Source organism: Alternaria atra (genome assembly GCF_907166805.1).
Source record: "Alternaria atra isolate CS162 genome assembly, contig: 28, whole genome shotgun sequence".
In the NCBI taxonomy this organism is placed as follows: domain Eukaryota; kingdom Fungi; phylum Ascomycota; class Dothideomycetes; order Pleosporales; family Pleosporaceae; genus Alternaria; species Alternaria atra.
This window is the reverse complement of record NW_025091326.1, coordinates 2641061-2664380: the sequence shown is the minus strand read 5'-3', so window position 1 is coordinate 2664380 and position 23320 is coordinate 2641061. Positions and strand designations below refer to the sequence as shown.

The following is a 23320-nucleotide window of genomic DNA, read 5'->3' as shown; positions in this document are numbered from 1 at the left end:
GTAACGAGAACAAATAGTCAAATGATATTAATGACTACGCCATGTTCCTGATGCGTTACAGTAGCGGCTATACATATCCTTGCTTGTTGCTTAGACCATGGTCCCGTTGTCTTCGCCGACTCACTCTCCACACGGATTGACTGATGGTTCCGTAAAAATGTCCAGGCTTAGCTGAGCCTGAGTGCAAATGAACGTGACCATGTCCTAAGATAGCTTCGAAGACACTCTACTCTGCGCAAAGGCAAACCCGAAGCAACACAGGACGAGTAGCATGCTTGCACGCATCTGGTTCACATCAAAGCACGCATAAGACAAAGGTATGTCCTCCCAATAAATCGACACCGCAGACTCATCGCCATCACTGAAGACGACCCAACGAGAAAGCAGCTTCCTACAGGAGTATCGCTCTCCGACCCCACGCCACCGTAGTGACTGGCAACTAAAAGACAAAGGTGTTCTGATAGTCGTGGCTGGGTTCGTTTGTATTTTTTGATCAAAGAGCGAGAAAGGAGGACGAGGGGCGCAGAGTTTTTATACTGAGATGTGGGGTCCGCCAAGCCAGTGCACGGGCGGAAGGGTTTTTTGCGGCGGCGGGCACGGGCACGGTCAAGCGGCGGCGGGATTGGGGACGACGATGCGTGCGGCGAAAGAACGACACCAACACTCTCATGATGCTGCAGACGACGATATTGCGCGACAGCGGAGGCGTAAAGACATGTCGCGTGGCAGATCTTCAATGTTTGCTTGATGCAACGACAGACACAGACACGTTCAACTGAACTGCCTCCACACCAACAACCCGTCGCTTCACAATTCACGATTCACGATACAAACAGTCAAAGAGTACAATGTGTTGGGTAAATACTTTTTTTTTCATTTCGGGGAAGTTGATGGGCATAAAGCATGTCGCGATCTACCACTGCAAGATGAGGATAACACCGCCGCTTAAAAGAAGAACTTTTACGTTCAAACCATGGTACCCATCTGACATGCGCTTGCCTAGTCGGACTTATTCGCAGCTATGTCGCTTCCTAGTTCTTGTATCCGTTCTCATAACCATTAGCCATGACTTCCTGTAAGCCCTGGGGAGGGCCAGCAGCCTCTCCCTTGGCGGTGCCATTGACGGCGCCGTTGGTCAAGCCGTTCATGGTCTTCTTTGACTCATGCATAGCGTCCTCAATGGGCTTGTCGTTCATGGTGTATCCGGTGTCGGATGCATCGACGAACGCGTCAAGACCGGCACCCTCGCGAGGGTACTCCTTCATCAGCTCCTTGTGTCGTCGCAGAGCCTTGTTCATCTCCTCAGGGAGACGTCGTTCAGGAACACGCAGGTACCGATGGGGTTGGGCACGGCAGCACGGAGCAGACCGTCACGAGTCTTCAGGATAGCCTTTGTGGCTTTGTCAAGCATGTCCTCGTCGAACAGCTCGTGGTCCATGGATAGACCGGCCCTGGAGAACAGGTTCAACAGTCTCCTGTGCTCCTCATCGCTGAGAAGACCACGCTGGTTCGCCAATGTCGCCGAGTAGGCCATGTCGATAGAGATGGCATGGCCGTGACGAAGGGGGACCTTGGGCGAGAGCTACAAACGAGTCAGCAAAGTCAGCGTCCATAAGGTGCAGCAGCCTTACCTCGTGGAGCGGGCTCCAGGTGTGACCGTAGGCAATAACACGATCAAGACCGATCTCGTGGAGGTTAGGCGTCTCGAGCTTCAACATCTCGTGAATGCCAGCGCGGTTTATCTCATCCGCTGCCTGTAGGACCTCCTTGTCATCACCCTCACGGCCGAATCGAGAAGTGATTAGCTTCTCACAGTACTTGTCCAGCAAGTCGAACGTGGGCTTGTGGGCACAGGTTGAGATTTTGATCAACTCTGCGAAGCCGTTTCGTACTTGACCCTCTGGTAGGGTCTTCAAGAAAGAGAAGTCGAGGAATGTGTGCATCGGAGCGTGGTACGCTCCGAGACGGTTCTTGTAGTTGCCGTAGTTGACAGCGACCTTGATACTGACGCTGGCATCGATCAGGCCAATGACGGTAGTTGGGATACGGATGAAGTTGGTGTTCCTTCGGTAGGCGGCGCAAGCAAATCTAAGACCACGAGTTAACTCCCTTCTTTCAACGCAGTCAGGCCAGAGTGCCTTAGAGCTATATTTTACCCAGCAACATCAGTCACCAAACCACCACCCTATATCACATTAGCATCTTTTCACACCCAACGCGGACTGGATAACATACAACGACAAGTACTGGCTCCTTTCGGATGATACCAAAGTCGGTCATCGAGTCAACAATGCTGAGGAGAGTCTCCATAGACTTGGCCTTCTCGCCAATCATGGTCTTGTGGATCGTCAAGGGCAGGTTGTAGTGGTCGAAGTACTTTTGCATCTCATCGCCGTAGACGTTGTAGATGTTCAAGTCCATGACAGCTAGGCAACGGCCCCAGCGCTCGTAGCACTTGGCCAGATTGTTGTTGGCAGGGTTGAAGACGCCATCGAGGAAGGTGAAGTCATATTCGATCTTCTCGTATCCCTCGACGTGGAAGCCGTTCTTGGTCTCTACAACGGAAGCTTTGAGGTCTGACATGGTGAAAAGAGTTTGAAAAAGTGTATATGAGATACGTTGAGTTCTGCGGAGTCAAGTACGGGCACGACTGTCCTATATAAATGGCCCCAGACCGATGTCGTTTGGGACTACTCACATAGCTCGTGGTACACGCTCCGCCTCCATTGGCTCTCGCACGCCAGCAGCGCTCCAGACAACGTCAACCATACGTGTTATTCTCGTTCATGATGCGGCCACTCGTGGATCCCTTGTTGTTTGGACTTGGTACCACTTCACATCGAGCCAAACTAGGCTCCTACTGGCCGGCCATGATGAAATGACTTCAACAACAGCGCCCTCTCAGCGGTAAAACCCGGTTCCGGCACATGGGATTTGCACATTGCACATGTAACATGGGTTTTTGCGGGCTTGGACGAAGCAGAATCATCCTATTTCCCCTTCAGCTAGGGACGAAGTCGGCGTAGCACGAGCCACGAATTCATTTAGTGCCAACAACGGAGTCTCTCCCGTTGTGGAGAGACTGAGATACACTACATAAAACTGCGGGGCAATCATCGAAATCACCTCATTCCCACTTCAGGAATCGCATCGTTCGATTGCTGACGTTCTGTGGCAGATGTTGGGAGACTTTTCATTTGCCAGCTAGTCGAAAGATGTGCTGTGTGCGCGCAGGGCTGATAGTGCAGTACCGGTAGCCATACAACGGCACTTTTTTTTTACCCCTCAGTGCATGGGACAAGCTGGAAAAAATGTGACGTTCGAGGGGATCTTTTCGATCCTAGTTCCCGCTTCGGGTAGATAGAGTTTGGCGGATTCAGGATCGCTGAGGTATATTGCCTGGTAGAGGTAAGCGTACCTTGTCATGGCAAGTCCTTGTGGCTCCATAGTCGGCTAGCGGGTGCAGCAAGCTCTAGATCGTTGACGACAGCCACAGCCAACTCAACGTCAACACTATACAGAACCGTATATGCACCAATGATCCGCCCCACATGAACGTCGCATATCCACATAGTGTAGTGTGAACTCGCCTCAACCGGTGCCAAGGGCGCCTTGACGCGTACACGGGGGTGTGGCATGGAAAAGGCAGGATATAGTGTCTGAGCTACATTGGCATCCCACCCTCAATAATGTGGTTTTGCACAAAAAGCAATTTGGAGAGAGTCAATTGCTAATGTGCTAACATAAGGAGTGACATCTAGATGACTCCACGGAAGCGGAATCCGTGCTAAAACGGTCGACCGAACCAAGTGCCACTCATCGTACATGTTCCTGCATGCATTTCGTCATTACTAACCACAGCCCCGCACTAGACCACACGCGTTGAGGGGCACCCTCTGGTAGCTTGGACCTTGGACGCGTCAAGCTCACGGCTGCTCGCACAAATTCATACTGCCATTGAACAACAACAGCAATGGGTAGCTTCGATCAAAGTAAAGCATACGCAGCGCAAGAGGAAGAGGGTGCCTTCTTTGACGATGGGCGGGAAATCGAGCTCCTGCACTTTGTCTACTCGCACCCCAACATTGAGAAGATACGAGGATCACCAGAGAATGTCCTGGCAGCCATTGACGAATATGGCCGCACGAAGAAGTATCTCATGAACGTCGGAGAGGACAAGGGCCGCATTGTAACAGATTTGATCGCGGAAGTAAAGCCAAAAACTATGGTACGAGACTCCTTGGACTCATTTCTACATTTCTAACGACACGCAGGTAGAACTCGGCGGCTATGTAGGCTACTCCTGCATTCTCTTCGCAGACGCAGTACGCAAAGCAGGCGGTGAGCGATACTTCAGCTTCGAGCGCGATCCCGCTTTCGCGGCCGTCATCATGTCTTTGGTCGATCTTGCAGGCCTCACCGACCTTGTCAAGGTAATCGTAGGCTCAAGTGACGAAGGAATCGCACGACTGGCAGCTTCGGGACAACTCAAACACGTCGACCTCATGTTCCTGGACCACTACAAGCCGGCCTACACCACGGATCTAAAACTATGTGAAGAGCTTGGTCTGATAACCAAGGGCTCAGTGCTGGCAGCGGACAATGTCATCAAGCCCGGAAACCCGCCGTACTTGAAGTATGTCAGATCGAGTGTCGAGGAGAAGGTGAAGGAGGCTGGAGAAGGTGGACAGACAAACCTCAGCGGCATCGCTGAGACAAATGTCAAGATGTATGAGAAGAGATATGGCAAGGCCAAGTTCAGCGAGAGCAAAGGCAACCCGAATCTCAAGTACGAGAGTAAGCTGGTAAACAGCTACGAGCCAACTGGGGTACCTGTGAGTTCGAGCACTGGCGATGTCTCGGGAGCATACACTGACTAGCACAGGATGGTATCGAGATCACACGATGCGTTGGTTAGAAGGAAGCATCATGAGTTGGTAAAACACGCGTACTAGTCTCTATGAATCGCGAGTTTCAGCGGTGGTGGTGGGTCTTGAACGACTCAGACACGGTGATGGTAATCGGCTACCTACCAGCATGATAACCACTGGTATTGCCTCAATGGCTACACAAGTCAATGCAACAAATATTTGAATCTGTATTCCTATGCATTTGACAGAGTGTCTTTGCGAATTCGTGTTTCACAAATTGTGCGTAATGTTGTGACAATAGCATGACACGTTGCGCTTGAAGAAACAAACATGGACCCCACACACCCGGCATCCTCCGTACGAACCCCTCAATACCCATCCGCCGATCGCGGCCAGATCGCAATCTTAAAATCGGAATCCACTAAATCCAGATCGCAAATAGGTCATGGAATTCCTAGTGTTCCGCAATGTCGTACATGAGTGAAGTAACGATGACGTCTACACTAGTCATGCAAAGCCAGCATTCCAAGGCCAACAACTTTGTCTAGGCGAACGCAGCCACACGTACATCAATCACCTCGCCTATGCAAGAACGGACTTCGTGACTACGAGCCGTCCGTCTACTGCCGCTAAAATCCTCCTTACTTGCAGTTTGCATTACAGCGCAAGCTTGCAGTTTCTCGCAGGGGCAATTGAGACGTCTCTCGGTCCTATTCTTGATAAGATAACGCCGTTGGTGGTGTGTTGGGAGGCATCTGAACGGTGAAGACTGTGCGAGAACAAGTGCCGAGGTCACGAGCTGCTCATTCTCATCAACAGCAACAAGGCGAAGACATGGCTGAGGGAAAGAAGGATGCCGTGGTGTTGCCATTTTACTATAGCCATGTGTGGAAGAATGTGCTTCTACTGGCTCTGAGCGCTGTTTGCGCGCCTCTCTCGGCAGCGCTGGTGTTGGTTGGTCTTGCAGTGTCGAAAGTCCATGGGCAGCGCAACGCGACCTTTTCCAAGGAGGATAAGCAACATGTTGCTGCTGCACGAAGACGGAAAACTATTCTTGTCACGGGGGTGTCGATGACCAAGGGCCTCACTATTGCGCGCAATTTGTCTCAGCATACACCGCACCGCATCATTGGCGCCGACATCTCTGCTTTATCGCCAGGTCGCTTCTCCAGCGCTATTGCGAGGTACTACCGTCTGGACACACCGAGTGGCGACGATGCGGACCCGTATATTGACTCCATTCTCTCAATCATTCAGCGCGAGAAAGTGGACCTATGGATCAGCTGCTCCAGTGTCGTTGCAGCCGTAGAAGACGGTCAAGTCGTCCGCTTAGCAGAGAAGCAAGCAAAAGAACAAGGCCGCCAGTTCGAAGCCATCCAATTCAGGGAAGATGTTGTTGAGAAGTTCCACGAGAAGGACAAATTCATCGATTACATCGAATCCCTTGGTCTGCCGATCCCGGAATCGCACCGCTGCACTCATCCAGGCGAAGCCCTCGATGTGCTCATGGGAGAGCTTCATAGAACGCCAACGAAATCTGGAAGACCGGTACCCAGGCGACGATTCATCATGAAACCCATTGGAGTGGACGACAAGGCTCGGAACAACATGATGACCCTCCTGCCCTTTAGTACTCCAGATGCAACAGCCCAATACATCCACTCGCTCAACATCAGCAAAGAAAACCCCTTCCAGCTCCAGCAATTCATCAAAGGGAACGAATATTGCACACACGCCCTCGTCATCGGCGGCAAAGTAAAAGCCTTCACCAGCTGCCCCAGCTTAGAACTCCTCATGCACTACGAACCGCTGCCAGCCTCCTCCCCCCTCAGTAAGAAGATGCTCGAATTCACCGAGCGCGTGTGCAAGGACGGCGGCGAAACCTTTACGGGCCATTTGAGTTTCGACTTCTTAGTCGAGAATGATGATAAGGGTGCGGCTGCAAAATTCTACCCTATCGAATCCAACCCCCGCGCTCACACGGCAGTCGTACTGTTCGAGCAAACTCCCGAGATGGCAGAAGCATACCTCTCCATATTCGACAGCCCTAACCCCTTGACCTCCAAAAACAAGTCTGGTCCTGTTTTCCCTCGCACCCCGACGTACAGTTACTACTGGATCGGACATGACCTGGTATCTTTCGTCATCTTACCACTTCTCGATTTGTTGTTCGGCGTCACGACGCTACAGAATGCGTTTAACGATCTAGCGACCTTTTGGAGTCATGTTGTAGGCTGGAAGGATGGAACGTACTTGTTTGAAGACCCGGTGCCGTTTTTTGTTTTGTATCACCTATATTGGCCAGCGAAGTTTTTGGAAGCGTTGAGGAGGGGGAAAGGGTGGAGTCGGATTAACGTTAGTACTACGAAGATGTTTGAGGGGTGAGTGTGGGATAATGGGGTTACATGGGAGAGGGGGTTCAGTGTGACGCACGTTGGTGTGTATTTTAGATCGTTTATCGTGAGATGTTGTATCATTACCAGGGCCTCGTAGCTCGATCCAATCGCACTGCCATGCTAGCTCAACGATGCCACTTCACCCTAATCCAAACCTGTGACCTTCACCCCTTCTTCTCCTACTTGCTACTTCTACTCCACCCTCAGTCCAAACTAACATCACTCTCCGACTCCCAAACCTTTCCCATATACCCATCCCCATCCCCAGCACCTAACCACACCTTCTCCAACTCCGCAGAATCCCGTCTTGCCTTCTTCTTCTTCAGCTCCACAACAGCAATCGCCATCTGTCGCTGTAGACGAGTCTGCTGGCCATGCAGCGCGCGCGCCATACCGCATCGAGTGTAGCAGCGAAATGCGACGTGGTGTTTACTAGCAGTGCCTGTGAGACGGCGGAAGAAGCCTCTACGCGGCTGAGATAGAGCTAGAATCTTAGTTTCCTTGGAGGTACGGGAAGGATGAACGGTGATGATGTGGTGTTTCCGGGACGTGGTGCTGGAGTAGGTTATGCGGTCGTAAACTTCTTTTGGCCTGGTTCCATTCTTGATACCAGATGGTGAGCGAGCCATGGGTGCTGCGTCATAGAGTTCGTCAGCATGGATGAGTGCTGCGAGGGAAGTCGAGTTTGCGGTGCTGATGATCTGTCGGACTTGTCCATCCAAGGAATGGCTCTGCTCTACTTTTCGAGCGACGAAAGTGAGAATGCGTTGAGAGCGAGTGTCTTCGGCAGAATTGTCGATCTGGTCGCCGGGGCTAGGTAAGTAGGCTGTGCTCTTCTCAGAGTCTTCGTCTGCTTCGTACCTACGCTTGATGTCGTTCTTTCTGTCTTCCTGGCCTGATGGAACCTCGTTATCCTGAACATCGGTGGCGGTATCTGTAATCTCTAAAATAGTAGTCTGGTTTAGGATGTCTTCCAGATCGTTCTCTGCATGTTCTTGTCCCAAGAGTTGGCTGCCAGGCGTATATATCGGGCTATCCTCTGAGTCTCCATCCGCCTCAAACTTGGGCTTGACTCGATGATCGCCATCGTCGAGGCGTAGTGGAGCCTCAACACCGGCCCTATCTTCGGCAACCGCAAGTACCGCCTCCTCTTCCACCTGCACGATAGTGTCGTCGACGACAGGCGTTTCCTTCTCCGCCTCTTCGGCAGCATACGAAGCCTTGAGACCCTCCCAATCTCCCTTAACCCGCAGCTTCGCGCGCATCAACTCCACATCGCCTTTACCACGAGTCAAATCCAGCATCATCTCAGCAACACGTCGAATCTGCTTCAACGGCACAACCTTGGTCGAAAGCTGCTGCCCAGCGCCCTCCTCTGCTTCCGCCTCCTTTTCTTTCTTAGTCTTGGGCTCGATCTGCAACGCCCTGAAGAGATCGTTTATGAGTTGAAAGTTTGGAGGATCTGGATTCGCATTCATGTCTTCAGCTCGGAAGCGCCGGGCTTCGTCGCTCATGAGGACTTCCTCGCGGATACGCAGGACGAGGTCGTAGGCGCGGCGGTAGAACGAAAGGAAGTCAAAGTTACTGTGTACTTCGCTGTCTTGCAGCTCTGACTTCATGGTACCAAAGAGATTGGCGTGTATCTCGTCTTGCTTGTTGAAATCGGGTTTGCGTACCCTGGACTTGTTCTTGCCTTTGCGCCTTGGTTTTGGAGGCGTGATCTTGGTCGCTAGATTTGCAAAAGTATCTTGCAGGTCTTTCAGATCTTGATCAGCTTCTTCGATGTCATCGTCTGGCGTATCCGTAGTAGCCTCCTTCTGTCGGTAGAGGTAGTTGAAGACCGCGTGGCGCCTCAGCCAACGATCGTTGTCCGGATTTGGACCATAGTATTCGCGAATCTTAGCATCCAACGGCAACTCAGTCTGTAAGCCGCGCTTAGTACCGAATTCTTTCGACACACGAGGTAGGAAATTGCACGTGCTACGAAAATCCGAGGCCATAGTGCGACTACTAGTGTGGCTCGAGAGAAGATAGCGGTTGAGGAAGTCGTTTGGGTGAGTGGGTGGATCGCCCCGGAACATAACCTTGGACCCATGCATATTGATCAGGTAGTCGAGGTCTGGCCACCAGATATTCAGACCTCCAATCTGGCAGGCGGCGTTATATAGATGAGCCAAACCGTTGATGAACCACTGTATCTTGATGATCGCAGTGTGATGGTAGATCTGATTGAAGTGCCACATAGAGAGTCCTGCGAGCGTCGCATGGACAGTGATGAAGACACTAGCGGTCATTGGCTTTTCTTGGGAGTTCAGAAGATCCTGTAGCCATTCCAACAGTCTGTCTAGAGGCTTGAGAAGTATGGTGCTGATCTTGATTTCTTCTTTGCACATATAGTCGGGCTTTGTTCCTTTCATCCACATGCGGTCCTCGTAATCGACATGGCAAAGAATGCATCTAGCGATATCTAGACCATGCTCGGTAAGGTCGCGTATCATTCGGCGATAGTCTTCGCTCACTGCTTTCTGGATATCGAGGACTATGCTCAAGCCGAAAGGTAGGTAATCTTGTGATGTATCCTGACGCAGCAGCATCTCTCTGGTGAAGTGGTCCCACTTTGGGAGCTTGAGGTTGCCCTTGCGAATGACGTCGAAGAACCCCAAGAAAAGCATGAGAGGGTGCTCTCGTATGTCGTCGTTGACGATGTTCTCTGTTGAGCGTGTCTCCGTAATGTAAATCTTGACCAAAGCGGCAGCATCCAGACCAAACAGGTGGCGCAATGCCTTTTCAGTAGGTATTATCGCTAAGCCTTGCGTTCTGGTATCAGGAGCAGTTTGTATCTTATCAAAAAGCTGACGGATAATTGTAGCCAATTCTCTAGGTAACAGATCAAGCTCTTCCACTAGTGCCTCGACGTTTTGGTGTACATGGTCCTGAGCAAGGTCAGACACCAAAGCCGCCGTAATTGCATTGACGAGACCCTCGTGGTAGAGAACCCACACCTCGTAAACAACATCCCGTATACGGTTGAGGTTGTATAGGAAGCAGAGTACAAGGAACTCTCGACGCAACTGCTCTTCCTCTGCAGTCAACGGATTCGTTTCTGGTATCGGTACCTTCTTCTTCGCCTTGGGCGTCGAAGTTCGATGTTGCTGGCCGTCTTCCTCCAAGTCGGATCTGTCCCGTTTCCGCAGCTTCTCCAACAAAACATCCTGTTCGTCTTGGCTTGTCTTAGGCCTGGTGGGAATCTGGATGAACACAAAGGTAGACTTGTCATTCTTGTGATCTTGAACCTTGTTTATTCCGGGGATGAGACCTTTCAACGCTGCCATGAGCGCTTCCAGGCTCCCGTTGAAGTATTCATGACCCAAATCCGCTGTATTGTTGTGTTTGTGATATTGTGTTATCTCCCTCCTCAGGCGGATAGCGTCGTCAAGGTCGTTGATTCCTGAGGTGTCTGCGAGTGGAACGCTCGTGGCGGCGATGGCGTTGACGAGTTGCTCTTGTTTCTGTAATGGTATCCTGTAGCCCTTCTTGCCCTTTTTCTTCTAGCCTGGTCTGTGGCTACATTTGCGATTTCTACACCACGCTGAATCGCCGCCTTGATCAGCCACGCCTGAAATTGGTCGATGTACGTCTTGTAACGCTTGACTGTCTCGGGAAGTTCATTTCGTCGATAATAATCCATTCCGTAAGAACAGCGGGTAGGCGGTTGAGAAAATGAGTATGGGTAGTAGAAACGATATAGAGGAATGCGGTGGCAGTAGATCTAGTTGGTGGGGCAGACTCGCGAATACGCCAGAACAACTTTCACTAAGTAAGATATCTGTGCTTTCTGTTGTGGAAGGGAATAAATGAAGCATACAAGACGAGACACCTAGGGCAGTGGGCTCCCAGGCAGGCAACTTACAATCGAGTACTGTGGAAGATGACAACGCCAGTCGCGATAGCGTAGTTACGGCCCGCCAAAATACTGTTGACATGTAATGACTGACGTAACCAGGTGGTGACCTAGAGATCATGAGTTCGGTGGTCTATATCCTATCGTGCTCGCACTCTCGCAGGCTAAAAGTCCAGGTAAACAAAGTGAAAAGAGGAAAACACGCGACCAGTGTGATACGAGCCATAACGAGCCGATCATCGAGGTCATCGTTGGATCTGGAGACGACTAAACCACTAGCCAAGTTCTCGATCAGCTTCCAGCATGGTTCAGAGCATCGTTTCATTATTGGCAGGATAATTGGAAATCAGTGCTGAGGTTCGTCAGAAGTTTTCGTGAAAGGCATCGTCCGCGACTGTATCCATTTTCGTATCCGCCCATAGTACATCTATTCACAACAACGAGCGCCATTCCCTACTCTCAGGCCTCTCAATACCCAAATGATCACACAGCTGACCCATATGATCGACGCCCCAATACCCCTCAGTCTCCCCCTTCTTGTTCGTAGCAACAAACCAAGGCAATCCGAAAGCCCCATCCTCGAACGCCTTATTGGTATTCCCACCCAGTACCTTCTTCACCTCCTCCGTCTTCGTCCTCTCAACCACTTTCATTGCCTCTTCCTCACTGCCTAAAACGGTCGTAAGGATAGCAAGCAGGTTCTCCAGTTTGATCGGGTCGTTCCATTTTGCCCAGAAGTTCTTGTAGAAAAGGTCAATGGCGCGTTCAAGGTTTTGGGGGTGCGAGAGCGAGAGGGAAGCTAGGGCACGTTGGATGGGTAATGTGTTGATTGGGAAGCCGGGTGGAGTATCCTGCGATATGGGAACGTTGAACTGTTTCGATAAGCGCTGGCGCTCTGTGTTGATCCATTTGTCCTTGTCTAGCGTGTGTGTTAGAGGTGTAGACAAACGGCCGTGACTCCGATAATGGTCCACTGGGTCGGCAGTTGTATTTCTCTTTCGTGTTGTTCTTTTACTCGGACCATACCAGATACATTCTTTGCAGAGACGGGAAGTTGAACATACTCTTTATTTTCAACGGCGGTGTGTTCTCACAGACCTTCATCAACCCCCGAGCAGAATTGGCACATAGTCCACTTCAACCTGCTTGAAAACCTTCGAATTCTATCCAGAAGATTTTTGTCAGCACTGCGATACATATGTATACCATCTCCAATATCCATCAAAGCAAGTGACATGTGCACAAACTTACCTTCAATATGTAGAAAGCAATGTAAGCAAACGGGCTGACAATGTCAACGTAAAGGGTAATTTTCGGCTGAGACATGGTTGGCCGTGTTATTCTCCCAATCGGGGAATAGAACAGAGGGATTACTGATCTGGAGTGGAGATACGACCGGGGTGGCCTTTGTATGTTGTTCGTGAGGAGTCGATAGCGGCGATCTCATAGCCGACTGCCTTAACCGAGGCACAGTCGGCGCCTGTCTTTGACGCAGGCGTCCGGTTCGAGAGCTTTGAGACATGATTTTTTCTTCTACAATCTCATTATGGTATGTTCATAGTTAACGCTCTGCATCACGAGTGTTCGTCGTTAGCGTCATGCATGGAATGTTGTCAAGCGTCGTACAATGTGAAACCCTCCTCCATGCCACAACTTGAAGTCCAGAAAGATGAAATAAAGAGATGCAAGACAAGCTACCCTTGGGCTGTTCATATTCATCTCTACACACACATACACCTTCCACGATAGCCAAATCCACCCAGCAGAAACAGAAACAAGCCCTTACCACATGATCCCCTTCCACTCAAACGCCCCATCAATGTTCCTCCACTTACCCTCCCGCACCGCACTTCCCCACCCCATCATAACAGCCAACAATCTACAACTGGTGCTACTAACCGTACAAACTACCGTATCTGCCTTGCCCAACACGCTCAGATCAAGCAAATACGCGCGCCCAACAAGTTCCCTTAGTTTCATCGCGCTCTCAGGAGCAGCAACCTTATCGTCATTAACCTTCTTCAGGTCCTCAGCGTTACCAACGGGTTGCCCCAGGGAAAAGAAGACGTCGCGGTAAAATCCGCCTTCCCATCCGGTGATCTCATCGATCCAAGTGTTTTTCTTCGGCTGCGATTGGGCGGCTTCGAGGGCGGCTTTTGTGGCGAGGACGATGCGGTCTTGGGCGCGGATGCTGTTTGGGCCTAGCTCGGGGGAGTCGTAGACGAGGGGGTCGTCGGAGGCGAGGATCATTTTGGAGGTTGTGTGGCGGGGGACTAAGGGGTCCGTTGATGAGGAGAAGGGGAGGAGAGCAGATTCCGCTTGGCTTTCTTCTTAAGCCCACCTTCGACGAGGTCGATGTAGAGGTCGCGGGCTGTGTCAACGTAGCGGGCCAGGGGGATGTAGTCTTTTTGGTATTGGTATTCCATGGGGTGTTTGTCGCCGTGGCGGACGTGCATGGCGATGCTGAGGCCGCCCTCGCTCTTGACTTCTCCGTACATGTCTAGCGCTCGTTGGAGAACGTAGGCTTCATCATCTGAGCGGAGTTTGAAGAGGGCTTCGTAGCCGGTTCGGGCGAGGTTGAAGATTTTTGATTGACGTTGAACGCCCATCTTTGTTGGGTCTTCCCACTCGTCTGTGAAGGAGTGACCGAAGGTAGATTTTAGCGTCGCTCCGCTGACGACGATGTGGCGGGCGGTGTGAGGGCATGGGACAATGTGGGAGGGAGGAGGCGGAAGGCAATTGGCGGAGGGTGGAGGTTGAAAGTAAGAGGAGTACTTGCCATAAGGCCTGATAGTGGTGTCAGTATCTAGCAGCAGATAGTTGGGTATTGGGAGACATACCAACGAGTGTCGTCAACGAAGAAGGCGCGCTTCTCAGCTTTCGCCAAACCATACGACATCCACAAACGCATCAGCGTGTTGCCAAAGCCTGCATCTTCCGTTTCCATAACATATGTCAAGGTCCTGTCACAGACCTTGAGTCCTTCCGTAGAGATACCATCCTTGATAGCCTCGTCCTCAACAAAGCCTTTCGGTCTTCCTGTAGCCTTGGTTGATGGCAACAGACCTTGTTGTTCCGCTTCTTGGACATCAATATAATACTGATCTTGCTGGTAGTAGTTCAACATTCTCTTGGCAAAGCCAGCCGAAGCCTTTGCTTCCTGACTAATCTCCTTGGACACTTCCATAGACTGATGGCATATATCACGGTACTGTGCCGGACGAAGTGGAAACTCGTAGTCGGATGGTATCGATACAGTCCACCTCATCTTTCCCTTGGCATCCTGGAGCGCAAGAGCAACAGGCTCGTGTGGCAACTGACTGCCACCAACCATCTCCCATTCTTCATCACTGCCATCCTCATAAGTGGCCGCTCCCTGCGAGTTTGCGTAAATCTGCCTCAGCACAATCCAGAGTAAGAACGCTACTCCACAGCACCCTATCAGTATCCGCTTCACCAACTTCGAATGACTCGGCTGTGTAGTCTTCTTGCCATGCTTCGGCAGCAGACTAGGAAGGCTCGGGCTCGGCGGCGGGGATCTCGCAAGCAGTCCACGTCTCGAAGGAACCGTAGGAGAGAGGAAAGCACTCGAGGTAGCAGACTGGGGTGGCGGGCTTAGTTGTGAGTAGTGTGCTGTCGCCTGTATAGACAGGTTCGGATTCCGTCTAACATGCATCTTGGAGAACTTCTTCGCAGCCTGGTTCAGCATGTCGAATGTCAAAGACTTGGTGGACTGAAGTGATCGGCGTACTCGTTATCAGCGTTCGTGTAGAAGGACAATGTAGGGTATCGGCCAAGTCGGGCGGCTTTCTGCAGTATACGGTACTACTGTGATGACGAAGCTGTAACGCCCGTATATGCAGGTAGGGAAACGTCACCTCTGACCCTGCAGAGAACGCTCCAACAAGCAAGTAAAGATGTAATAGTAGTCAAAGGAGGGGACGTAGGCACCGCCTATCAAACAAGCAAGACAAGTTGGAAAAAAAAAAGTACAAGAATGTATAACTCAATCCCCTCGTTTCCTCGAGATACTAATCAAAGGGAGAAGGAGAAGAGAGCCGTCCAAGAAGCCATTCAAAAGGGCGGGCAAACCTTAGGTGTATCTTGAAAGAGGGCCCCTCCTGGCGCGAGACGAGTTTCACAACCAGAAACAATCCGATGTCCGAGCAGGATCCCGCAGTGAAATGATCTCCATCAAGGAGCGCCCGAGTCCCTTACAAAACGGAATAGGCCAGTAAGCGACGATTCAAGAAGCGCTGCAGAGACCAAGACAGGATCGAAGGTAAGATTGCGTGAGATCGCACTTGCTTGATCCAGGAAGGTTGCAACGAGGATGCGGAAGGCGCAGGAGGGGACCTCATTTTGTCGTATGTGCACGGGCCAGGGTGTCGTTGTTTCAGAAGTGCCTTCTAGTGCAACGTTGACGCACTGCTCCGGCGCTAAACGCAGTCGATGCTAGAGTCGAGTAGCCAAAACCACATGACAGTGACACCACTAGTTGCTTACACCAATGGCGGCTTGGGATCTTTGCAAATGTAAGCTGATTCGCTTGCTGCCAGTTTGGACTAGAGGGCACATAGTCAGATGTACAGGCAAATATATTAAGGGAAGTTTACTATTTAGAACGTCATGCAGGACATGCAGTAAGACTGCACCTGGCGATCGACATTAAAATCCCGAGGCACGGCAAGTAAGCTCCGCCGTGCCGTATAGCTCGTACTATATACAGCCTCGGAGTACATATCTGTAAATTGCCAACGTGTTAGCGCTTTGAATCTTACAAAGACAAGCTCACGAATAGCGAGACGGCACTTATCGTATTGCGCGTTCGTCTCATGAACCATAGGCGATAGCTAATTGTTTTGCTTTGATCGAAGATGCACATGTTAGGACGGCATGTTGGAACCCGATTGCAGAACACATGTCATCGAGACAAGTATAGAAGCTATTCTTCATAGCTCCCATATCGTATTCGCAAACAACAAAAGATTCGAGAAAAGCTATATAAAGGGGGGTATCAGATCGAAAGTCCCTCGGCACAGGAAAGGTGAAGAAACAAAAAAGTGGTAGTGTTACAAAATCCTTCCAGGCCGCATCGCAATGTGACTAAACAAGCAGCAGAAAAGCCGCCCCCTTCAATAACCCATGTGCGTAACACAATCCTGTACGCTATTTGCCGAATTTTCCATCCAGTCCTATTCCTGGTGGCCAATCATTACTCCATTTCTCCATATAAACGCCTGTCGCTAATGTGTGTATCCTCGTAATTGAGGATGTGTTTGCTGAAAGAGAGAAAGGAAAGTGGAAGTACTGTGCCCCGCGCGCCCCTCGTTGTTGACGTTCTTGCTTCATCCTCATTACCGTACTTCGTTTCATCCTGATTAAACTGATTCGTTTGTTCGCTCAAGCAAGATTCACAGCTAACTCTCGCCACCCTCTGCGTTGGGCAAAATCATGGTCCTTCGGTAACCGGCCTAAGACTGCTTCGCCTTGCAGTCTTCTCAACGCGACCGGTGATCATCTCGTCGAGCATACGCGTCATCTCTTCGATGTTCTTGGTTGAGCCATTGGTAGCTGGAGGAGGTAGAAAGGGAGTCTTTACACTGAGTGCAGGCGATGTTGGACCTTTCGGCAAGCTGATCCCACTGCCGTCACTGCCGCTGCGTTGATAATATGACGTGCGCCGGCTTCCTGGTGATTCACTACCCATCTCGTGTGCGTTGTCATTCTTCTTGCGAGCTGACGTGAGGGCGCCAATCATACGCTCCTTGTCCTCTAGTTGTGCGCGCAGGTTGACTATCTCGTTGTCTCTTTCGGCAAGGGCTGCAATCATGCCACCCTCCTCGCTGTTTGTGAGCTTGTGCGACAACGACAGGGAGACACGAGAATGACTGGACCGCCGGGCGTGCAACAGGCGCTTCTCAAGGGTAGCGATGTAACGGTTCTTATCCGCAAGATCAGCTTGTAGTGCTTGGATCTGCACTGTCTGACTTGCAATGCCGTCGCCATTCTCCCCAACCGAGTCGTCTTCCTCGGAGCCGTCCATGTGAAGGTGCGGTGTGCTTTGTCTTTTACCTGGAACTTCGAGCGTGGCATGGCTTGCGGAGGAGCGTATAGAGCTTGGGCGCATGTCGTGGTGGTTATTGCTCATGACGGAGCCGCGCTGGAAGCTCATTGAAGAGAAGGATCGGCCATTGTTCACACCGAGAGACTTGGAACTCAAAATTAGCCTGTTGAGATGTTCGATACGCTCCTTCAGGGCGGTTCGGGCTAGTTGCATCTCAAGCATCTGTTCTTCGTGCCGTTGCCTGTCTTCCAGTTCGCGCGCTTTCTCTTCCTCCTTGTCTCTTTTCAGCTCGTCATCTTCTTCTTCCTTGGGCTCCTTATTTTTGCCTTCCGCAAGCTGCTTCTTTAGTTCCTCAATCTCTAGGCGGTAGCGATCCAGAAGCGCTCGACTTCCAGCGTCTCCACCAGCACCCATAGACTCGTCGGCTTTCTTGGCGTGGCTGACAATGTTGTTCTTGGCTCGGGAGGCGAACTTGAGCGTATTCAGTGTCTCACCCGTGTGACTGTTTACGGCAGCAGGACTCCCACTTGCTCCGATCTGGATTGTACAGAGAATGCTGACCAGTGAGTTACCAGAGAGAGCGGGTTGAAGAAGTCGGGTGAGCTTGCTGTCTCGGTATGGCAAATGCTTATCGCCCTTGCCCTTGTCCTTCTCAGACTTGTCCTTGTCGGAAGCTAACCGTCCAATGACTGTACCCAAAGTAAGCAAACTCTTGTTGATGTGGGAGCCCTCAGTTCGTCTTTCTTTGTTATCGGCAGCCTTTTCAGAACCAGCCAAATCGATCAAACTGAGCGTCGAAACACGAACACCACCAGGGACAATGGCTGATCGTTTGTCACCGCTCATTGCCGGGCCGGGAGCGCGCTCTCTGCTTTCGACAACAATCTGGACCACAGCGTGACTGCGGGAACTGCGCGCATTGAACTGGGTACCCGCCACCTTTCTTGAGTTGTCACCTCGGGCAATGACCCTCAAGAGTTGCGTCGGACTCTGCACGATTTCTTCCTTCAGTGGCGACGCATAGACACCCCGTTTGCTGTCCTCGCGCAGCTTGATCTCTTCGACGGGCCCGGTCTGGCCATTCATGCCTACAACAGGTCCTGCCAGCAGATCGATAATCTTTTCGTTGTAGATTTCAATGTAGCTGACTCTCAGGAGAAACTCTCGCTGAGGCGTCTCGCGGATGTAGGAGAAGATGTCAGTGATAGCGAGTGGTATGACACCAGGATTCGTTGCAGTTCCTTGCATAGAAAACGTCTTGCCGGTTCCAGTCATGCCGTAAGCAAAGACGGTGCCGTGGTAGCCCTCCATGACCCTCCGGACAAGTCGTTTGGCTGCAGCATCGTATACGCGGGCGTTGTTGTCTTGGGTGTCGAATACGTTGTCTAAGTCAGACCAAGTTAGCTCCAGCTCAATCACCCTCCGCCCCGTTGTGCAACTATACCATATATGTAGTCCCCACCCTCCTTGCCCTTGTAGGCTATCAATGCGCGCTTGTTGTTGACTTCCCACTCCAGGTCATGTTTATTATCCTTGGCCCCAGCATCAGGCCTTACTCGGACGCTCACAATGACGTTGCCTTTGCCGTCCTTGTGTCCCTTGCCATCTGCGCGTCCGTCCTCTCCGTCCTCGAATGTGGTTGCGCTGGTTGCGTACGAGCCCTGGGGCGAAGAGTTGCGACTCTGCGGTGGTGAGGGAGACTGAGATGGGCCGTCTCTACTGTGACAGAATCCGCGCTTCCGTTGAGTAAACTTGGAGGCGACAGAGGTGATTTTGGCAGCAAGCCTCGCGCTCCTCCAATGTTGGAGCTTCGTGGCTTCTTGAGGCTATTATTCCGAGAAGGCGTTTGACCTTTGGATATGGATGACACTCTCCGATCGACCATGTCTCCGCCAGGCGTCGAACTCGTCGACAGCGGACTAGTTGGATTTGACCTCCCCCCATGTCTGGGTGGTTGTGGAAAGGAACCGATGCTGACTGTCTTGCGCAGCGACTTTCCAACGGGCAGCGATCCGGCAGAACCAGCTTCGGGTGGGAACGACGGCACCGACGGCGATGTGAGGTGCTTGGAAGTCGGTCTGTAGGGCAGCGAAGACGAAGATACAGCGCGTGTATTGGCAGCACCCGGGAGCAACGAGTTTCGTGTTGTCGGACCGACATTGGAGCTTCTGTGCTTTGGAACGGGCAGCGAGGGCAAGGGTCCCGTTGGAGGAGCAATCGACGGTCGCGACGGGCGAGGCAGCGAGTTGACCGACATTGTGATGGGGGTGGCGCGTATGTACGAATGCTACTGCAGGCTGGAAGGGTGCTGGCGCTGTAGTGTTTGGCCCGATTGCCTTTGTTTTTTCCAAGTGGCCTATGCTACAGTGCACATGTCCGGCGCAGCCTTCCAGTAGTCGTGACCAGAACTCGAACAGGCTGGGGAAGCTGGAAAAGCTGGCTGTGTATGCGGGGGAGAGATACAGCCTTTGTTGGATATGCGTCAGCCTTGGACAGGCAGGGACCTGGATGCGGCGGGAAGCAAGCGCGAAATGTAATGTAGCGGAGACGGGTAGGTGCAGTGGATACTGCCGATTGACGTAAGGGCTTGGAGCCACTCTAGCAATCGTCGGGGGTGCGTGAAGGGGGTCGGAGGCGGAAGCGAGAGTGAAGATGCGATGCGAGAGCACTCAGGGTCTAATCTCTCAGCGTGAAGTCGGCAAACAGTGTGTTGGCGTGGTGGGGAAAAAGGAGCGGCGATGGGATGGATGGTAGGTTGTGGTGGCCGCCGAAAAGCCCAAGCGTGGGTATCCCCTGGGACTCGGTGCATGCGCAGGGGCCCGAGAAAGGAACGACCGACGAAAACTCCGTGCAAAGCAAAGAACGGGTGGGAGGCGTCTTCTTACACTTCACAGTCGTGCCGTGTGGAGACGGCGAAGAAATCACAGGCAGGACCCTCTTTCGACCCTGGGAAAGGATGGAAAAGGGGTACAATACTCAACTCGTGGTGGGTTGACCTTCTTCCCCCCATGTTGCCTCTACGCACCAAAGACGTTAGCCCCACGCCAGCCTCAGTCCAAGCGTACATATCCGCACCCACAGCTGCTATCTGCAGACCCTTGCCCTGCCCTGTTCGCGTAGCATTCCGGCTATATGCCATCATCCTATGGCAGAAGTCCTTTGACGACCTTTGCCTTGTCCTTTGCGCGCCATTTGGCTTTGCACCAGCGGGCATTACGCACACTACTACTCTGTCTGAATCTCACGGCTTATCTGGTAGCGACGTTTCCGTAGTGACGGCTTGCGTCGACGGTATTTGTAAAGCCCCAGAGACGATCCCTTGCTGATCCGCCCCTGCACAGGCAATCATGCCGACCATCCTTCGCTTCTCTGCCCCTGCGGCATGCCATTGCTCTACCACAGAACTATTCGCAATCTCCGTGTCACAAAGCTTTTGTTGACCAAACCTCGATGTCGCATCTCGCTCCCCCAATCAGTCTCGGTAGTTGCATTGCATCGCGCCAGCCTCGTGAGACGAACGCGTTGGCGCTGGCGGGAAGAGCGCCACATTGCACGTGCTGCCGCCTTTGCCTTCCGAGCCACTATGTCTTGCAAACGTCTGCCGGCAATCTTCCTCTATGCGTATGCCCCAACAACACACATCATCGATCCGCTCCAACGTCTACTGTATCGAGTGGGCTCGTGACCAAGTATGCCCGATCGCCGTGACCAACCAAAAGCCAACCCACTGGAATCGCGGGGAGGCCGCTGTGCACTGCTCACTGCTTCTTCTTCTTCGGAGCATTATCCATGCCGGCACTCGAGTCTAGTTGCTCGTGAAACGTGCAAAGGCGCCACTCTAAGGCCACTGCATCGGGTGTTGCCGAACACATAGACATCAGCGACGAGCGAACGTGTCCCACCTGGGTGGTAAGTGCAATGCAAGAGCATGTTACGAAGCGAGTGGTTCGCTTATAGTGTACCCCATCCGAAGACACTCTGCCCAAACTTTGTGATGGCCAGATATTGCAGTCCCCACAAGCCAAGATCGATAGATAATTCCAATGCACCACAGAGCGCTACGCGTGAGAGCTGGTTACCAATGTTCTGCCAGCTTACATCGTTGTGGAGTCCCAGTGGACCTACAACGCGATACGACCCCGCATACCCGCCTTGGTTGGCCAGATAGTGTGAAGCAATCGCTCGCAAAGTGACCATCCTAAACGGAAGCATGGCAAGACCGACAAGCTGAGCTCTCACCATTGCACTGATCATCTGTGCAGGCTCACACGAGAGTTGAGTGACGCGGTGGTATACATGGCCGGCTGTTGAGCGTGCTCGGTTCCGCGACTCAGCGGCTGCATCCTCTCGCGAGGAACCCGAGGCTTCTGCGACGTCCGTGTGAGTGGAAAGTATTCTAGGCGGTAAACGCACTTCCATTTCTACGATACCTTCCCTTGAAGTGATGCGTATCCGAGGGTCGTTCTCGTTTTGCTCTGATTCTGTTGGTGATCCTGGTGGAGTCGTGGATCGTATCAAATCCTGGAACGCATCTATTGGAATTGTGATTACATCTGCATCGAGCGGCTCTGTAGCAGGCTGATCTTGGGGCTGGAGGGTGGGAAGATTCAGTGGGGTAGCGTTGGTAACCTGAGTACTACCGACTTGCATTATCTCGCCGTCATTTGGAGTAATTGTGGTTGCAAGCTCGATAGTCCGCTTCCGTTGCGTGTTCGGCGGCGAACTCGGTAGCGCCCAGCCGAGCATTGCAAGTAGCCTGTGAATGGCATTGCGAATCAGAAGTGGTGACTCCCGTCGCAGCCCAAGAACGGTCAAAGCACGGTCTTTCCCATTGGCGTCTCGACTGGGTATGTCGGGCTTGTCAGGACGGATGATGGCTGTCTCGACTGCTTCATAGACACAAGCGTAGATCCAGCGTTCGATTGAGTGTTCAGCACATAAAAGAATAACGGGCGAAGCCAGTACTGCTCCAATACAGTCCGTGATGGAGTTGAAGGCATTGTATTGCAAGGAGGATGGCAGTAGAGGCGATGAGCTTGAGTAGGGAATGAGACTTGTCCAGGTTGGCAGCAGTGGGCGAGCGGGGACCAGCCCAAGGCGTTGCAAAGCGGCGTGGTAGAAGAACGGGTAGAACAGAACCTCAAGGCCCAAGCGAAAACTGAGCCGGTTAGTAAGGACCAGAAAGGTACATGTGCGGCCTACCTAGATTTGATGACTGTCTTGGCTCGTCGGAACAAGTTCCGTGTCTTTGCGCTTGCACGTGTTGCATACAGCAAACGCTCCACGGGTTGATAGACAAAGGTGCTATACACGATCGCTTGGGTGTTCATGGTCGCAAACACGCGGGGGGCGAAGCCAGCATAGACCATCGAAGCGCCAGAGAAGGCATGCTCGGAAGCCGCGATCTGGCCAAAGGTGAGGACATGGGGATAGCGAAATGTCTGCCCAGGTTAGTGTTGCCCATGAAAGACAAATGGCATGAAGCTACCAGAATCCTCTCCCTGATGGTGCCTACCCACCACGTACACAGATTCTCCGTAAGCGTGGTAACCAATGCCATGGCATTTCCAACTGTATCCTCAGCCTCGAGCAGCTCGAGGCGCTCTTCACTGGGTCCCGGAAACCCCTCAGCAGGAGAGTGTCTCCTCTCGACTACGCCGACGGATGCCAGCACATCGTTCTGAGCGCCTCTAAGCTTCTTGCCATATTGGTGGGAGCGGGGTTGATGGGGTTGCCGCGTTCGTCGTAGAGCTGCACGTAGTTGTTGGCCGTGGCCTCGTGGTAACGCCGTGGGATTTCAGCTTGCGACGACTCAAGTTGAACGTATTCTGTCGACTGCGAGGCGGATTGTGTGGGCTCAAAGGCCGACCGTCCCTGGCAGGCATGTTAGACATCTACTGGAGCATTGCACTGGCGGGGTCTATACGAATGCGATCTTGTCCAGATAAGCTTGTCGGCCCATGATGGTGGTGACAAAGTCCGGCTTTCATCAGGTACAGGCAATAGTAAAAAGAGATTGCATCTTGGCAATAGTGCTATCCAAGTGAGGGTTCAGTGAATGCACGCATGCATGCTTCAGAAGTCG

At 52.1% G+C, this 23320-nt stretch overlaps 6 protein-coding genes across 6 annotated transcripts; 2 read left to right on the top strand and 4 right to left on the bottom strand.

Annotated features, from left to right (window-relative positions):
- Positions 1 to 1031: 1031 nt before the first annotated feature.
- On the bottom strand, positions 1032 to 2583 carry ALTATR162_LOCUS7892 (uncharacterized protein; the record flags this gene model as incomplete). The annotated part of the gene is made up of 5 exons (XM_043315520.1): positions 1032 to 1256; positions 1313 to 1582; positions 1632 to 2088; positions 2157 to 2185; positions 2236 to 2583. 5 exons carry the CDS (start codon positions 2581 to 2583, stop codon positions 1032 to 1034), a joined length of 1329 nt encoding a protein of 442 aa, XP_043171455.1.
- A 1390-nt stretch (positions 2584 to 3973) lies between these two features.
- On the top strand, positions 3974 to 4918 carry ALTATR162_LOCUS7891 (uncharacterized protein; the record flags this gene model as incomplete). The annotated part of the gene is made up of 3 exons (XM_043315519.1): positions 3974 to 4228; positions 4275 to 4835; positions 4886 to 4918. 3 exons carry the CDS (start codon positions 3974 to 3976, stop codon positions 4916 to 4918), a joined length of 849 nt encoding a protein of 282 aa, XP_043171454.1.
- Positions 4919 to 5705: 787 nt separating this feature from the next.
- On the top strand, positions 5706 to 7256 carry ALTATR162_LOCUS7890 (uncharacterized protein; the record flags this gene model as incomplete). Its single annotated transcript, XM_043315518.1, has 1 exon — positions 5706 to 7256. One exon carries the CDS (start codon positions 5706 to 5708, stop codon positions 7254 to 7256), a length of 1551 nt encoding a protein of 516 aa, XP_043171453.1.
- A 214-nt stretch (positions 7257 to 7470) lies between these two features.
- On the bottom strand, positions 7471 to 14877 carry ALTATR162_LOCUS7889 (uncharacterized protein; the record flags this gene model as incomplete). The annotated part of the gene is made up of 5 exons (XM_043315517.1): positions 7471 to 10815; positions 11780 to 12087; positions 13073 to 13441; positions 13510 to 13955; positions 14009 to 14877. The coding sequence occupies 5 exons, from the start codon at positions 14875 to 14877 to the stop codon at positions 7471 to 7473; spliced, it is 5337 nt and encodes a 1778-aa protein (XP_043171452.1).
- Positions 14878 to 16620: 1743 nt separating this feature from the next.
- ALTATR162_LOCUS7888 (uncharacterized protein) lies at positions 16621 to 19492 on the bottom strand (the record flags this gene model as incomplete). The annotated part of the gene is made up of 3 exons (XM_043315516.1): positions 16621 to 18620; positions 18680 to 18917; positions 18956 to 19492. 3 exons carry the CDS (start codon positions 19490 to 19492, stop codon positions 16621 to 16623), a joined length of 2775 nt encoding a protein of 924 aa, XP_043171451.1.
- A 1694-nt stretch (positions 19493 to 21186) lies between these two features.
- Positions 21187 to 23197, bottom strand: ALTATR162_LOCUS7887 (uncharacterized protein; the record flags this gene model as incomplete). Its single annotated transcript, XM_043315515.1, has 5 exons — positions 21187 to 22393; positions 22438 to 22676; positions 22751 to 22930; positions 22993 to 23109; positions 23162 to 23197. The coding sequence occupies 5 exons, from the start codon at positions 23195 to 23197 to the stop codon at positions 21187 to 21189; spliced, it is 1779 nt and encodes a 592-aa protein (XP_043171450.1).
- Positions 23198 to 23320: the final 123 nt, after the last annotated feature.